General features: G+C 48.2%; 1 protein-coding gene across 1 annotated transcript in view; it reads left to right on the forward strand.

The window, feature by feature from the left end:
• RFC2 (replication factor C subunit 2) overlaps nucleotides 1-16,013 on the forward strand; it is a 17,042-nt gene extending 1,029 nt beyond the window's left edge. Inside the window, exons 2-11 of the mRNA XM_064478612.1 lie at nucleotides 1,350-1,419; nucleotides 3,409-3,450; nucleotides 3,778-3,884; nucleotides 6,264-6,365; nucleotides 7,407-7,507; nucleotides 11,077-11,234; nucleotides 11,448-11,513; nucleotides 12,966-13,046; nucleotides 14,192-14,305; nucleotides 15,639-16,013. Coding sequence (XP_064334682.1) covers nucleotides 1,350-1,419; nucleotides 3,409-3,450; nucleotides 3,778-3,884; nucleotides 6,264-6,365; nucleotides 7,407-7,507; nucleotides 11,077-11,234; nucleotides 11,448-11,513; nucleotides 12,966-13,046; nucleotides 14,192-14,305; nucleotides 15,639-15,749 — 952 coding nt within the window. The 3' untranslated portion in view covers nucleotides 15,750-16,013. The remainder of the gene's footprint in view (nucleotides 1-1,349; nucleotides 1,420-3,408; nucleotides 3,451-3,777; nucleotides 3,885-6,263; nucleotides 6,366-7,406; nucleotides 7,508-11,076; nucleotides 11,235-11,447; nucleotides 11,514-12,965; nucleotides 13,047-14,191; nucleotides 14,306-15,638) is intronic.
• The last annotated feature ends 279 nt before the right edge of the window (nucleotides 16,014-16,292 follow it).

Consider the following 16,292-nt stretch of genomic DNA (forward strand, 5'->3'; position numbering starts at 1 on the left):
ATAATGTGATTTGCATTATAATTTTCATGCACAACTCTACTCTAGATGCTCAGGATACCTCAGTATACAGAACAAACTCAGTTGTCGTGGAGCTTACATTTGATAGAGAAAGACCAGTAAAAAATAAAAAGCAGATATATAGTATATCTGATGGTAAGAGATGCTGTGGTGGTTAGGGAAGGCCGCTGATGAGATGATGTTTGAGTAAAGACCTAAGTAAGCCACGTGCCCATGTGGAGAGAGCTTTTAGGCAGGGGGAGCAGCTATGAAGGCCCTGGAGGAGGAGTATGTTTGCCTTGTTCAAAGTCCAGCTCAAATTTCTGCTCCTTAATTTCCCAGGTAATGATTCCCTCTCTCCTCTGGGCTTCTGCAGCCCTTGGTTTAATGTAAGTAGTTTAGCTTTGTAGTAGGATTTGGTAAGCTCTATCTCCCTGCTAGTAGGAAAGCCCTTTAGAGCAATAACAATGTCTTGCTCGTCTCTGTACCTTCTCCTTTCCTCCTGCTGAGATCTCTTAACTCCTTACACAGTGCTAGGTACCTGCAAGGGCCTGAGTATGAAGAATAAATGAGTAGGAGCAAGCATGCTCCATCCACTGATCTTGGAGGGGAGCTGTCTTTATTTTCTGTAGTATGTGTTGAACAAGCTTCTTTGCATACAGCTGCTTTTGGAGCAAAACCAGTACCTGTAGGGGGTACAAGCTAAAGCTAAATCAGGGAGTATAGTAAAGGACAGAGGAAGTCCTGATGGTCAGATCATCGCAAATCTACTTCCACTTCTATTCTCAGAGCCAAAGAAACTCATTTCTCTCATAGCATAGCTTGCTTATTAACTGAAAGAGAGAAGTATTGGTCTAAATAGGCCATGAACCTGTCCAATCTACACAGCCTAATAGGATCACAGGATAGGCCTGCAGTTTCTGTCTAGCCAGCCCTGCTGGGCACCTGGCACAAGTCTGCAGACACTGGATGAGAAAGGGGCTCGGTTGCATCCATATGTGTCGGATCAAATAATGTCAGTGCTGCGTGCACTGGACCTCTGTTGTGACGGGCAGACCGTGTTGCTGCGCAGTGTCACAGTGCTCCAGATGGCCTGCTCTGGCCCTTCTCCAGCACCAACAGGTGTCTCTGCTGTGGCGGGTTTGACGCCTTTACTGCCTAATTCTCATGCACTTGACTTTTCAAATGGCACTTGGGTACCTCTTTAAATTTAAAACCTGTGACCATTTGGTATATTTCTATTGAATATATATCAGCTTCTGACAAAGCTTCCAGGGTGGCCCTTTTGTGCTTTCCTTTGGGTGGGTTGAAAATAGCCTTGTCAACATCTTTATGCATTTTCTTAAAAACAGGGTTGAAAAATATAGACCAGTGAAGCTGAATGAAATTGTCGGGAATGAAGATACCGTCAGCAGGCTGGAGGTGAGTGAGGTTTTAAAACATCATCTTACATCACATTGTTGTGGCTTTGATAAGCTCGAGGCATTTGGAGGAAGACAGCCAAGGTAGTGAGGTGGGGGCGAGCCATGAATCCAGAAGAACTGGGAGACATTCAGTTTGGAGATGACCAGAATGTGGATAATTTCAGGTGTTTGAAGGGCTGGCTGACTTGTTTCTCAGACTTGTTTTGCATTCTTCAAGGGCAGGGTGGCAAACTTTTTCTGTAAATGCCGATGATTAGATATTTTAGGCTTTGCAAACCATATAAATTCTTTGTCAAATATTCTTGGTTTATTTTTTAAACAACCCTTTTAAAATGTGAAAACCATTCTTAGTGAAGGGGCTTATAAAAACAGGCCTCAGGCTGGATGTCCCCCTCTCCCCCTATCTTCCCCTTTGCCATAGTTGCCAATCCCTGCCTAAAGGGACTGAGTGAGGGGGGTGCGTATAGCTCAGTGGTAGAGCACATGCACGCACCAGGTCCTGGGTTCAATCCACAGTACCGCCATTAAAGTAAATAAATCAAAAAATAAAGGTACTGAGTGACAAGGCAGCAGACTTCAGGATGACATGACCCGGGGAGAAGCAGAAATGTTCAGCAGTAGGGCAAGCTGTGGACTCCTAGCCCTAGAGGCCTTTAGGCGGGATCTAGAAGCCCAGCTATTGGAAACATGGCAGAGGCAGTCTCTGCAGTAATCGTGGCTTAGACTTCAATAGCTGTCATGGTATTTATTTATTTTACAGATGTGTTCATTTTGCAAATACTTGAGTATCTTCTCTGGGCCAGATATGATGCGGTGTTAGGAATTGATGATATAATGGTGAACAGGATAGACCTGATCCCAGGTCTGCATGGGATTTACAGCCTAATGGGGGCAGCATTAAATCAGCAGGCCATGTGATAAGCACCCTGCTGGAGGAGGCACAGGGTGCTCTGGGAGTACGTGAGAGTTCAGGGAAGAGTTAACCTGCTTATGGTATCTTAATTCCCAAGTGGAAGAAGTGACACCAAAGCTAAGTGAATGGGAGTCAGCCAGACTTGGGAGGTAGAGGGTAGAGAGAGGAGAAGCAGGAATAGCATGTGCAAAGGCCCAGAGGTGAGAGAGTTTGGCTTATTCTAGGGGGAAAAAATGCCATCTGATTGGAATACAGAGTAGAGCTTTCCCAACATGAATGGCCTACAAATAGCTTGGGGACGCTGTCAAAATACAGATTCCGATCCATAGTTCTGGGTCAGGGCCAGAGAGCCTGCATTTCTGACCACCTCCCCAGGGTACCTGTGCTGCTGGTCCTGGAGCCCACCGAACAACAAGGCTGCAGAGCATGTGTATGGGGCCGTGTGAGGAGTGGGCTGGTGAAGGGCAGGATCCAGACTGGGTGGGGCCTTCTGAGCCAGGTTTAAGGGTTTGGGCTTCATGATGAGGGTGGTGAGGAGCCATCCAGGAATTTCAGTCAGGTAAAAGTGTTCCAGGAGATGTGTATTTTAGAAAATTGGTTGTGGTTACAGGATGGGGAATGGATTGAAGTGGGGCAGGGTTAGAGGCAAGGAGACCAGCTAAGGGCCCGTTGAAAGCAATCCAGGCAAGAAGTAATGGGCTGAGGAAGTGGCCATGGGGCTGAAGGGAGGAAATGGACTCCAGATAAACGAGAAAGAGAGACCAAGCCTTTGTAATTGAGGGCTGTGTCAAGTGAGGGAGGAGGCCAGTCAAGGATGACAGTGGCCTCCAGGTTCCTGGCGTGGGTGGTAGGGTTAATGGCTTTGCCAGTCCATGGAAGGGGAAGCATGGGGGGACCTGAGGTTTGAGGGGGAAGAGATATATTCAGGTTTGGATGTGTCAAGGTGAGCGTTCCATGGGGTGTCCATATGGAGCAGTTAGTAGCTGTATTCACTACACGAGTCTCCGTGGCTAGGGAGACTTGACCCCTCAAGTTTGCAGATGAACCAGGTTTAATGAGCACTTCTTCCTTCAGGTCTTTGCAAGAGAAGGGAATGTGCCCAACATCATCATTGCTGTGAGTATTCGGTCCTGGCCGTGTTGGACGTCTTGAGGTCTCATTTTCGCTGCCTCTTAAGTGCTTTCTTGGGTTCAGAGCTTCCTCCTCAGAGAGGCCCATTATCACCAGAACCCTCGCCATTCCCCTACGGCGAAGGGAAATATTTCCCTCCAGTTGGTTGGGAGGCCTGCGGCTTGGTTTTTCTGTGGAGTAGGTTGTGCTGTGGGTTGGGGTCAGGTTGAGAGGATTTGAGGCAGGGGTGAGTGCAGTGTGAGCAGTAGACCGGGTGCTCCAGTTAGGTTCATTCTGTTGGCGTGAAGCACTTACCGGAGACCTCGTTCCTAGGGCCCCCCAGGAACCGGCAAAACTACAAGCATCCTGTGTTTGGCACGAGCCCTGCTGGGCCCAGCACTCAAGGATGCCGTTTTGGAGCTCAATGCCTCAAATGACAGGTACGCCTGAGAGTTAGAACTGAAGGGTGGCAAGTGTTTTACATTTTGAGTTGTCATGGAAACAGCCTGTTTTCAGGTCTCCCCTGCACTTAGAGCTTGTCTTGCTGGCTTTGTTTTTTCCTTCAGTCTTTCTTGTGAGAGAGTGAGAATTGCTGGCTTGTCCATGGGGCATCAGAAGCACTTGACTTACTGGTTTAATTTTTTTGGCTTATTTTTTTAATGGAGATTTTAAAAATTATTTTTAATTGTGCTGAAATACACATCACATAAAATTTACCATCTTAACCATCTTTAAGTATACAGTTGCGCAGTGGTGTTCGGTACATTCACCGGAACTATTTTCATCTTCCCAAACTGAAATTCTACACCCATTAAACAACTGCTCCCACTCCCCTCCCCTGGCACCCACCATGTGACTTTCTGTCTCTAAGAACTGACTGCTCTAGGAACCTCATACGTGTGGAATCGTCCTGTATTAGTCCTTCTGTGACTGGCTTATTTCACTCATATTTCAGGTTCATCCATGTTGTAGCATGTGGCAGAATGACCTTCCTTTTCAAGGCTGAGTAGTATATACTCACGTTTGCCTATCCATGCATCTGTCGATGGCTGCTGGGGTTGCTTTCATCTTCTGGTTATTAGGAATTTGGAATAATGCTGCTATGAACAAGGCTGATGTGTTCCTGAGACCCGGCTTTCAGTTCTTTTAGATACATACTCAGAAATGGAATTGCTGGGTTATTTGGTAATTCTGTTTAGTTTTTTGAGGAACTGCCATACTGTTTTCCACAGTGGCTACATTGTTCTAGAGTCCCATCAACAATGCACAGGGTTCCCTTTTCTCCACATCTTCACCAACACTGGTGATTTCCTGTTGTCAGTAACCATCCTGATGGAGGTGGGGTGCTGGGTTACTTTTTAGATAAGGGATAGTCGAGGATGATGAAATGAGGACCTGTTGAATGAAATGTCTGCACAGCCTACCTTTGGTTATTCCCTGAGGATGCTCTCCTCCAGTCTGCAGCATTTTCCTGGTTTTGACGGTCTGTGTGTACCTGGAACAGGCAGTGTACTGTGAATGCTGCTCACTACTCATCGGCTGTCATGAGCAAGCCTGCAGGTGAACCATTTTGTAAATACCGATTCCAGATAGCAAATACGAATAGGTTCTGGCTTATCATTCTCTCTTATTCTTCTAACCCTTGTATCATCAAACACTACTTTTAAAAAGTTCAGTGGCTCTTAATTTTGTTGAAGAGAGAATGGCCCATAATTGCAAAATCTTTTCAGTTTTAGATTTATTCGAGTGATCAGTTCAGTGGCTTTTTTTCATTTCTGTATCATCTGTTTCCTTCTAGTCACTTTATTATACACACCTGCCTTCAGCCTTTGATCTCTTACAAGCTGTACTCCCCTGTAAACGTGGTACAAACATCATCAGAGACGAAAGAATGCTGTCACATGTTCTTGTAGCAAAATGGGGTGGTTCAAGTTCTTCTAAGACGTTGGGGAACAAAGTCCTTCCTGTTGAGTGACTAACTGGATGAAAATATGTTTAGTTTTTGTCCTTAGAAATATGTTGTTCATTCCTTGGTCCTTAAGTTTGAGAAAATTAATTGAGGATTTTGGCATCTGAGGACTCATAGTCTGAGATTTTGCTTATGTGATCAATTTCACCATAATCATTAGAGTCTAGAGTCCTGCTGTTTCTCTGCTTCATTTCCTGACTTTCTTAACAATTATGGAACATCTTTCTCTGTCATTCTTTCTCTTTGACGTTATGGGTGGAAAATGAATAATTTTGAATTTTCAGCTGTGGTCAGTCAAAGCTTTACGACGGTGTATCTGAACCTCTTTTATATCTTCTAGAAAGATGATGTACCTCAAGCAACACAATGAAAAACTGAAGAATGAGGCAATAGTAATTTTTTCCCCCTAATATTGCATTGTTCTTCTAAGCAATTCCATCATTCTTTCATTTTTCTTACTATTTTAATCTTTTTTTTAGCATAGTTGGGAATAATTGATAAGTAATGATGAAATAATTACTAGGATGATGAAATAGCAAACATTTCAAGATACGGGAAGCATAAGATTACTGACCCCAAAAATCTATCTTAGATTATAAAAGGGTCCAGTGGACCCATATGAGGACAGCAAGATAAAATGAGTTTTCATTCTATTTTTAAAAAGTAAGTATACTTTTTCCGTTGTTCTTCTTAGGACCTCCAAGAAGGAATAAAAGTAATGAAATGTCAATTCTTATAAATAGTTAGAATTGGGTCCATGTAATGGTGTCCTGAGAGTTTAAGAGTCCCCCATGGAGGTAACTGAATTGGTCTCAGAAGGTGGCAATAACATTGTGGCTCATTATTTCAGGGGCATTGATGTTGTGAGGAACAAAATCAAAATGTTTGCCCAACAGAAAGTCACCCTTCCCAGAGGGCGGCACAAGATCATCATCCTGGACGAAGCAGACAGGTAGAGCGCTTTGCCGAGTGTACTTTGACCTTGATCTCCATATTTCTTATCTGGCTTCATTAAATCAGGAGGAGAAGCTCTCACCTTTGGCCTTTTGTGGTGCATTTGCTTATCTCAACTTTAAAAGCGATGTAATATGGGCCTGAGCCTTAAACCTGATCTTAATTGAGCAGCTTCGAAACATTTGTCTAAGACGGTTGGTTGATGTGTTTCTTCCAGCATCATTCACGTACATCATTTAAATGATACATATTTTTAATTGTGGTGAAATACACCTAACAGAAAATTCACCATTTCGACCATTTTAAAGTGCACCATTCAGTGGCATTTAGTACGTTCACAATGTTGTGCAATCATTACCGGTATAAATGAAAAAAATGTTAAATGACATTTAGAAAAATAACAGTAATTCATGTTCTTTGAAGAAATTCTAGAAGATATGAGTAATACCTTGCTTTATTTCATCTCCTGTTTTTCTACACTGTGCATGTTTATGTAGTTGAGATGATAATAATTACAATTTTTGTATCCTGGTTTTCCCTTTTAATGTAAAAAGCAGAGTTCCACGTTATTACAGTCTTTTTGTGAGCATAGGTTTTTCTGGGGAACGTAGTTTTTAATTGCAGTATTCTGTCCCATAGTGGGGATGCACTGTGACCATTTTACTGTAAGGTTATTTACAGCAGAAATAGCAGCTAACTTTACTTGGCATTTACAGGTAAGGGTTTACGTTATTCCAGGCGCTTTGCTATGCACTTTACATGTTATCTGATTTAATTGCTGTAATAGGTGATGACATTGAGACTCAGATAATTTGCCTAAGGTCACACATGAGCAGATGAAGGAACTTCGAGGTGAACCCCCAGGCAGCCTGTTTGCAGCGCCTCTGCTCTGTGACTGTGTGAGACCCACACGGGGTCCCAGAGAGAGACTGAGCATGCTCAGTCAGGAGCGCAGGGTTCCCAGGGTCTGTAGGGCGGGATTTTTGGCCAGTGGCCTTGGGTCCCAGCTGTAAACTTCCCCTTGTGTGTTTCTTCTCAGCATGACTGACGGAGCCCAGCAAGCCTTGAGGAGAACCATGGAAATCTACTCCAAAACAACCCGCTTTGCTCTCGCTTGTAATGCTTCAGATAAAATCATAGGTAAAGATCAGCTCTATGTGGTTTGGGGTCCACTTGGCACTCCTGTTGGCTCTTTAGCAGCAGAGAGAAGGGGCTTTTTGATCACCTGCCATGCGCCAAGCACTGTATAACCTATTTCTTCATTTAATCTTACATAGTTCTATGTGGAGGTATTATTAGCTTCACATTAGAGATGGGAAAAGGTGGAGCTCTAAAAAAGAGAGGTTTAGTGGTTTGCCCAAAGTCACACAGCAAGTGGAAGAGCTGGAACTGGAATCTCAGGTTGGTCTGACTCTTACATCACTGACACACGTGATGTTTTGTTTCCCATGCGCAGTGTCACGGTCACGGCCCCTCTGCAGACGTGCTCTTGCACTTTCTGTGTGTCCTGAGCACTTGGCCTACACTGTGTCTGCACACTGGGCTTAGTGGTTACCAGGAGTTACCTCCCCTGTGAAACTTGACACATTCTTCTTCCTGACCCGGTGTCGGTCCTTCCAGCTCCCTCCCTCCCTCCATCCCAGCAGTCTCTCTGCTTCCTCATTGCTGTGAGCCCTCCGACCTCAGTGTCTCAACTTCCTGCTGGTTTCACATCCTTCCCTTTCTGGTGCAGGCTGCGGGCACAGTCCAGCTTCTCTCTCTCTCTGACATTTCTCACAGCTCTTTTGTCCTGCTGTCCTTGCCACATGTCTGCCTGCTGACCCCCCAGCCTGTGTGAGCTCAGCCATCTGGCTCCCCCCACCTCCAGCCAGACAAACATGGTACCAGCCATGGTGCCCCCACAGAGTCGTGGTTTCCAGCCTCGGCGGGCTCCTGTCCTTGTACCTTCCCCGGATACTCAACGTGTATTTGAGAATCTATCCCATAAACATTTACTCTGTTCTTAGTAGGTATCAGGCACTGGGCTAGTGTGGAACAGACAGTCTAATGAGAAACATTCTCTACGTTCAAGACACCCACAGTGCGGTGGAGGAAACTGTGCTAAAAGGTCCTGATTTACGGCTGTGTGTGTCACTTGTCTCCTTAACCAGTGCTAGGACAGGTCTGTGAGGCAGGAGCCGTGTTATACTTAGAGGACCCCACCCCCCCGCCCAAGTGCGTTTTGCATAGGGCTGTGCATGGATGACTTTTTGTTTAGTGATTTGAAACTACAGTTGTTGGTGGAGAAAGCTCTGGCCCACCCTTTTCATGAAATTAATTTTTCTGATATATACAACATTCTGATTATTTTTAATCTCTAAAGGACTAGAAGAAACATATAAACAAAATCTCTGAAGAAATGTATTGCTTAGCTTTAGAGGAAATGGTTCATGATCAAATTGCTGCAGAGCTGATTTTTGAAATCCTCAGTGACTGAACCTCGCTTTAGCTTCTGGAGTTACACCCATTAAGGGAGAGCTGTACTTTCTTTGAGCAAGACCAGGGCGGCCTTATTCTGACATGTATCTACAGTCTGTGATTTCAGCTTTTGATACCTCTCAAAAAAGAAAAGTACTAAAGGAAGCTTCTAGAGTACTTTGAATATTAATTACTTTTAGATAAGAGCTCCAGTTTCTTCCTATTAATTTTTTTTAATTGAAGTAGAGTCAATTTACAATGTTGTATTAGTTTCTGGTGTACAGCATGGTGATTCCGTTTATATATATATGTTTATATATTCCTTAAGAGCTTCAGTATCTACTCAGTCTCTCTCATCTATGCTGATAAACCAAATATGTAATTAAGGTTCTAAAGAGAATCTTCCTGATTTCAGGTAAATTGAAATGGGCCCTTAGGAAAGCCGCTCTCAGAAGTCTCATCCCTTCCTCAGACACTGAGCGCGTTTTCTGTGCATGGCGTCTCCTGTGCCCGGGGCACCCTGGAGGCTGCAGAGCTGTACGAGGCCCTGTCCCTGTCCCTGTCCCTGCCCCTGTCCTTGCCCGTCAGGAGCTCACACTGGGGAGGGAGTGAGACATCCCCCAGCTAGCAGGCCCTGAGCCGTCTCAGGTCCTCCTCTTCCTGCTCACCACTGCAGCCAACCTCTCACCAAAATCAGATCCCAGGTCGTCCTACCTGCCCTGTGTCTCGAACCCCCACCCTTCCCTCCTCACACTGGGTCTGGTCTCCCAGTTCTCCCCTTCACTGGTGCAGCAGCCCTGTAGCTTCTGCACCTGAGTCACCAGCTGGCTGCCAGGGTCTTCTAAGCACACGTCTCACCCTGCCAGTCCGCCACGTAACCCTTCACTGGTCCCCCGTTGCCTGCCCAGCTGCTCCCCAGCAGCCCAGCACACAGGGTCCTGTTACCACAGCCTCATCTCCGTATGCCCTGTGCCCTGCAGCCGTGCAGCATCTCGCTGTCCCTGAGTTCCCTGTGCCCTTTCATCACTCTTGCCTTTGAATGTGCTGTTCCTTCTGCCTTTCCAGCCAGGCAACTTCATCCCTAAAGACCCAGCGCAGAACTCACCTCCACTGAGAAGCTCACCTCCCCTGGTTTGATCACCCTCTGGCTGGGCTCCAGAGCCGTTCCTACAAACCTCTCCCATGTCCCTGTCCCGTGACGTTGTAACTTCCCTGTTGATGCCTCCTTCTATTCCGCTAAACCTAAGCTTCAGGAGCCGGGCCTTGTCATAATATTCATTCACTGCATCCCCAGCACCTGGGGATGTGACTGGTTTCTTTAATGCAGATAAACTAACAGGAACATGTTCCTTGAAAGTGTGTGTGAGGGCACAGGAGGGGAGGTCCTGTCAGTCTGGGGTGATCTGAGTCGGCTCCATGAGGACAGGGGTTGGAGAGGAGCTTTCAGCAATGGTTGTGATTTAAGTGGGAAGAAGCTGGGGAAAGGACATCGTGAGTGGGAAGAGCCCGCCAGGAGAGCACAGGTCGACTGTTCCAGGGGAGGCAGACATTGTGCCAGGCCTGGGTTAGGAGAGTAGCAATGGGAGGTTTGCAGACGACTTTACGTCCAAGGGTCAGAGGTGGACTGTACTGTGACGTCAGGGGATGGTTGAAGGGTTTGCCTGGGCAGGCAGAGGTGACGGAACAGAACATTTTGAGGAAGGCCAGTGGGGAGCAGAACAGAGTGTATCAGAGAGAGTTCCAGCTTGGGCTTGGAGATCAGAGAGATGCTACTGTCATAGTCTGAACCGAAGGCCACGGACAGCTTCCAGAATTCTGCATTCATCTGTCACCTGCATCAGTATCTCCCGTGGAACCTGAAGGAAGCCACACAGGTGCCCCATCCTCCCCCCAGACTGGCGGGGTGGTGAGCTGCTCAGCTGGGCCCAGGCGTACAGCATTCACAGTGATTCTGGAGCCCACCTGGGCAGGCACTGACTCCTGTGGGCCTCCTCTGTCCTGGAGGATTTTTTCCGCTTCTGGAAACTGGCCAGCCAAGGTTGTCCCAGGCAGTGCTGGCTGAGGCCTCTATTGGTTGATATTTTGAAATTTAGCCCTGATCCCCAAGTCACACTTGAGTGCCTGCTGGGTAAGGGGAGTGGTGCCGGTGTGGCTGGGCTGTGTGGATGGTGCGCTGCTTCCTAGTGACTAAAGGATCGATGGGGTCACGCCGTCCTTTCCTGAGGGAGCCCGACCCTCTTCCTGTCTCTCAGAGCCCATTCAGTCCCGGTGCGCGGTCCTCCGCTACACCAAGCTGACCGACGCCCAGGTTCTTGCCAGGCTCCTGAACGTCATCGAGAAGGAGAAGGTGCAGTACACGGATGACGGCCTGGAGGCCATCATCTTCACCGCCCAGGGCGACATGAGGCAGGTGCGTGCGTGTGTCCCTGCTGGCCACACCCCTCGTTTTGTGGGGGAGAGGGGAGTGACTGCTGCACAGGGGAGCACTGACCCAGCGCATGGCGGGGCCTCGGGCTCATGGAGAGCAGGCTCGCGAGAAGGGAGCTCAGCACGGAGCCCAAGAAGAGAGATGGGGCGGGCAGAGGTGGAAAGTCACCCTTGACGAATCTCTATTCCTCGACAGGCGTTGAACAACCTGCAGTCTACTTTCTCGGGGTTTGGCTTCATCAACAGTGAGAACGTGTTCAAGGTACAAAAGCTGGTGTGGGCCTCACGGTCTGCAGGGCAGTGCTTGTCTGCCGGGGCCAGCGGAGTGGGTGGGCGGTGCTGGAAGGAGGGGTCAGACATCACCCCTGCGGGGTTCACTCCCAGGGGTGTCGGGGGAGCTCATCCTGCTCCCATTTGTCTGCTTCTGCTCCCCCCACTCCCGAGAGCAGGAGGGACTCGGCCGTGCACAGTGTGGGGAGGTGGATGAGTCCGGCCTGGTGCCGGCTGTTTTCACGTGTGTCCTGTTTGGTCCTCACAACATCCCTGCACACAGATGTTCTTACCACTTTGCAGCCAAGGAAACGGGCCTGAGATCACAGTGCTTCCCCTCAGCAGGCTTTCCTGCCGCACCTGCCCCTCCCTGACCACACTCCCCACACCTGGAGCGGGGTAGCGATGCTCTTCAAAGCCAACCCCTAAAGATGAAGATTCTTACCCTCCCACACTGACAAAGGACCTAGGAGGAGAGTTCTTCTGAAAATTGGCCTCCACATCCTAACAACTCAGCATTCAAATGCTGTTTTGGAGACTGATTTCCCCCTTATTTGGGGGTAAAAATTAGGTGGGGCTGTTCCCATGTTCAGTCCGTAGCTCTTTCTTAGCAAGTTTGCAGGTAAGGAAGCTGTGTTAAAAGCCCCTGTTTAGACCTTGGCGGTGGACGTGTTTTCAGGGACACTTAGGAAGGAGGAACTTGCTTAGTTAAGGTCACGTTCATTCTGGAGCAGAGCACCGAACTAAGACGACCAAGGGCAGGCGTGGTGCTCTTGAGAGGATCAGAAGGCTTCTGTTGAATCTCAGGCCAGTGGAGGGACTTGCAAGCCTCAGGGCTCAGGGAGAGCTGCACCACCAGCCAGCAGGCTGCTCACATGAGGCTGGGCCCCCGTCCAGGACAAGTCAGTTCCTATTCCAGGTGGGAGGTTCACCCCAAAGATCTCCCAGTTTAGTGGTTCTGGGCACGTGATCCATCTAAGACAGGTGACTTGGCTTTACAGCTGCACCGTAGCGAACATTCCTTATCGGCTCTTGTTAATTCATCTTGTGTTTGAGAAATCTGTCATGATAGCGTCAGAGGCTTTTCCTCCCTGCAGTAGGTCGACACCACACTCTTTCTTTCAATTTTTTTTTTTTTGGTAGGGGAGAGGTAATTAGGTTTGCTTATTTATTTGTTGTTTTAGAGGAGGTACCGGGGATTGAACCCAGGCCTCGTGCATGCTAAGCACACACTTTACCACTGAGCTGTACCATCCCCCAAACTCTTTCTATTTGGTGATGACTTTCTCGGGGGAGAGAGGCATCCCCAAACCTGGTTCCAGAGAACTCAATGCAAAAAGCAAGTGAGACCTCAGTTACATAGGCTGCCTGGACGTGGGTCTGTTGGGGCTCCTCCCTGGATGGCCCCTCAGCCCCTGACAGGCCTTTCTTTCGGTTTGGTCAGGTCTGTGACGAGCCCCACCCCTTGCTGGTGAAGGAGATGATCCAGCACTGCGTGAGCGCCGATATCGACGAGGCCTACAAGGTGGGTCCCTCGCCTCCCTGATTCAGGAGGAACCCCTCCCTTCGCCAGCAGGGAGAGGAGTGCTCCCTGTGCCTGGGGCCGTGCCCCACTTCATTCTTAAATGATGCTAGGATCGGGTAAGAAAACTGACCCAGAGAGGCTGAACTCCTTGCTCTGAATCACACTTTTTAAAAGTGGTGGACCTGGAACTCGGTCGTGCCTTTCTACTGTTGTTATATTCTCTGCAAGAGGAATTTGTCCACCTAAGACGTGAGTAAAGACCAGCCCAGCTCCTTGCTTTTAGAGGAACCATCTTTCTCTCTGTTGAGGGGAGATGTCCCCCTCCATCCTCCTGAAGAGCCTGGGAGTGGGCATTCCAGGACCCAGAGCCTGGTCCTGGGAGCAGATTCCAGTGGGCATCATTGGGGTTCAGGTGGCCCTCAAGTCGACACGGATGACAGTGGTGTGATCTGAGGCCACTGGCCAGTTTCCCTTCTGCTGCCACCAGACTAAGCTAGAAGTTGACTGGGTTTAGAGCAGGGCTAGACCCCTTGTGAAACTGCAGTGCAAGGCAGGGAGACCAAGCAGAGACCCAGGCATGGGCCCGAAGGCAGCCACCCGAGTTAGACACACAGCTTCTCTGACCCCTGAATTCACCAATGCAAAAACAGCTGACTCCAGACCCTGTGGTCGGGGCTGGGTGGGGCTGGGTGGGGCCTGGAACTGGGCCTGCGGTTGAGAAGGCAGGAGGCTGAGACCAGTGCGGTCATCCCTGCCCTGGTCTGGATTTGTTCAGGGCTAATAGTACAGCGGTGTGTGTTGTGAGTGGCAGCTAGGGAGAAAGCATGGCAGACACTCCAGAGCACCTACCGCATTTTAAGAGCCTCGGATAAAGACATTACAGGATGTGGTAGTTGACCATCTTGCTGTATGGTTTAAAACATTTGCAGCATTATGGCTCTGCCTGCGGGGAAGATCAGTCACCCCGCAGGATGTAAAGGGCGAGGCCAGTGTTCGGCTGATTCTCAGAATCACTTGCACCACCTCAGATGGTCTGTCCGCCCCAAGTTGTTTGACAGGCCTGAGAGTGGGGTGGGTTTAACCTCACTTCCCCCCAGTATCCTTGTTCACAGTTACATGGCTCCTCTGTATTTTCTTTTGTGCAGATCCTCGCTCACCTGTGGCATCTTGGCTATTCTCCAGAAGACATCATTGGCAACATTTTTCGAGTGTGTAAAACCTTCCAAATGGCAGAATACTTGAAACTGGAGTTTATTAAGGTTAGTGAGAATATATCAGTGCCTCTCTTCTCAAGAACGTGGCTGCGCTGCGGTTTTCTGTGGTTTACTCCCAGGCTGGGCGCCTGGAAGATGCTCAGGAAATGGCCAGTCGTCCTGGGGGCTGGGGGCTTGTCTAAGCCCGGCCTTCCAGGCAGTGACCTAGTTTCCCTTAGGATGACTCTTCCAGAGGGAAGTATTTATGTATTTATCTCTAAGGTCAGATTAATTGAGGTATAATTTAAATAGAGTAAAATTCAGCCTCTTGGGTGCATTCTGTTGACAAAAGTATTCAGTCGTGTGAAGACCACTACAGTCAAGGTATGGGCAGCTCTGTAATACCCCAGGTTGACGTGCCCCTTTGTAGTCAGCTCGTCTCCCTAGCGCCTGGAGGCCACTGGTCCATTTTATGTTTGGGGGACAGAATTTTCCAGAAGGTCATATAAAGGGAATCAAGCAGAACAGAGCCTTTTGAGTCTGGGTTCTCACATGGCGTAATGTGTCTCAGATTTGTCCACGTCTGTGCCAGCGGGTCCTTTTCCTCGCGGAGTCCGGTTCCCTTGTGCGGACATCCCCCTGTTGTTCACCAGTAGGGAGCCGTCTGGGTTTCCGGGTTTTGGTGACTGAGTAGAGCCACTGTAAACATTTGTGTGCATGAATTCTTGTGACCGTGAAGCCCAACTTTCATTTCTCTTGCATAACTTCCCAGGAGTGAGACTGCTTGGCTGAGTGGTCAGCCTAGGTTTAACTTTATAAGAAGCTGCCAAAGTCTTCCAAAGTGGCTGCAGTATTTGCCTCTCTGTCAGCAATGTGTGGATGTTCCAGACGACCCACCCCCTAGTCAGCACGTGGTGGTCTTTTTTAAGCCATTCTAATAGGTGTGCTGTGTGGTAGTATCTCCTTACGGCTCTAATTCATGTTTCGTAATAACTAGTGATGTTGAGCACTTTCTCAGGTGCTCATTCGCTGTCCGTGTCTTTGATGAAGTGTCTGCTCAGATCTCCCCATTTTTAAATTGGGTTGTTCGTGTTCTTGTTACTGGGTTTTGAGGATTCTGTGTTTCTGATTGCAAGTCCTCTATCAGATACGTGTTTTTTAACTGTTTTCTCCCAGTCTGCCTTTTTTTTTTTTCCCCCTTTTCCATTTTCTTAGTAGTACCCTTCAAAGAAACATCAGCATCCTTTTAGGAAATAAATTGAACTTCTTAGAGTTCATCTTCCAGCTGGAGTTTGAGTTCCCTGCATCAATTCTGAGCATACCATAATTCAGATTTTTAAAATTAAACTCCTCCCTCACTTATTAACCAGATTTAAATTTGACTTTTTTTTCCCCCCAGGAAATTGGATACACTCATATGAAAATAGCAGAAGGTGTGAACTCCCTGCTGCAGATGGCAGGGCTCCTGGCCAGGCTGTGTCAGAAGACAATGGCCCCAGTGGCCAGTTAGAGCGGAGAACCAGTCGGTTGGGTTACAAGACGCCTGGTCCCTGGCAGACAGGAGTCACAGCTTTCTGATTTGGGAAGAGCGCTGCCTTGGACCAGCCCCGGAATGCGTCTTCCTGGCCTTCACTGCTGCGCGAGCGTTTGCACTCAGCCTCGGGCTCATGATGTGGCGACAGCGTGGAAAGGCCCCAGAGAACCTCCAGGGCAAGGCACCCAATCCGTACATGTATTGGCGTTTCACTAATAAAACCAAACAATTTTATTGGCAGTAGGGTGGCAGTGGCAGGCTGCAAGGAAAGCCAGCTTCCTGTCTCTGTAGCATCCTATGTAGAAAGCTGATTTTGATAATAGACTGGAAACTAATCTCAGTTTTCCTAGAAGCCTAGAAGACAATTCCAAGGGTGGGGTAGGGTTGTAATTTACCCATTTCTCAGAAAAACCAGGGCTGTGAGCCCTTCAGTAAGGACTTGGCAAGAATCACTGAGGAGGGTGGCGTGGTAGCAGCACGTGCTAGGGGAAACACCCACCAGGGCGCCTTTTCTGTGCA

Source organism: Camelus dromedarius, chromosome 24, assembly GCF_036321535.1.
Source record: "Camelus dromedarius isolate mCamDro1 chromosome 24, mCamDro1.pat, whole genome shotgun sequence".
NCBI lineage: Eukaryota > Metazoa > Chordata > Mammalia > Artiodactyla > Camelidae > Camelus > Camelus dromedarius.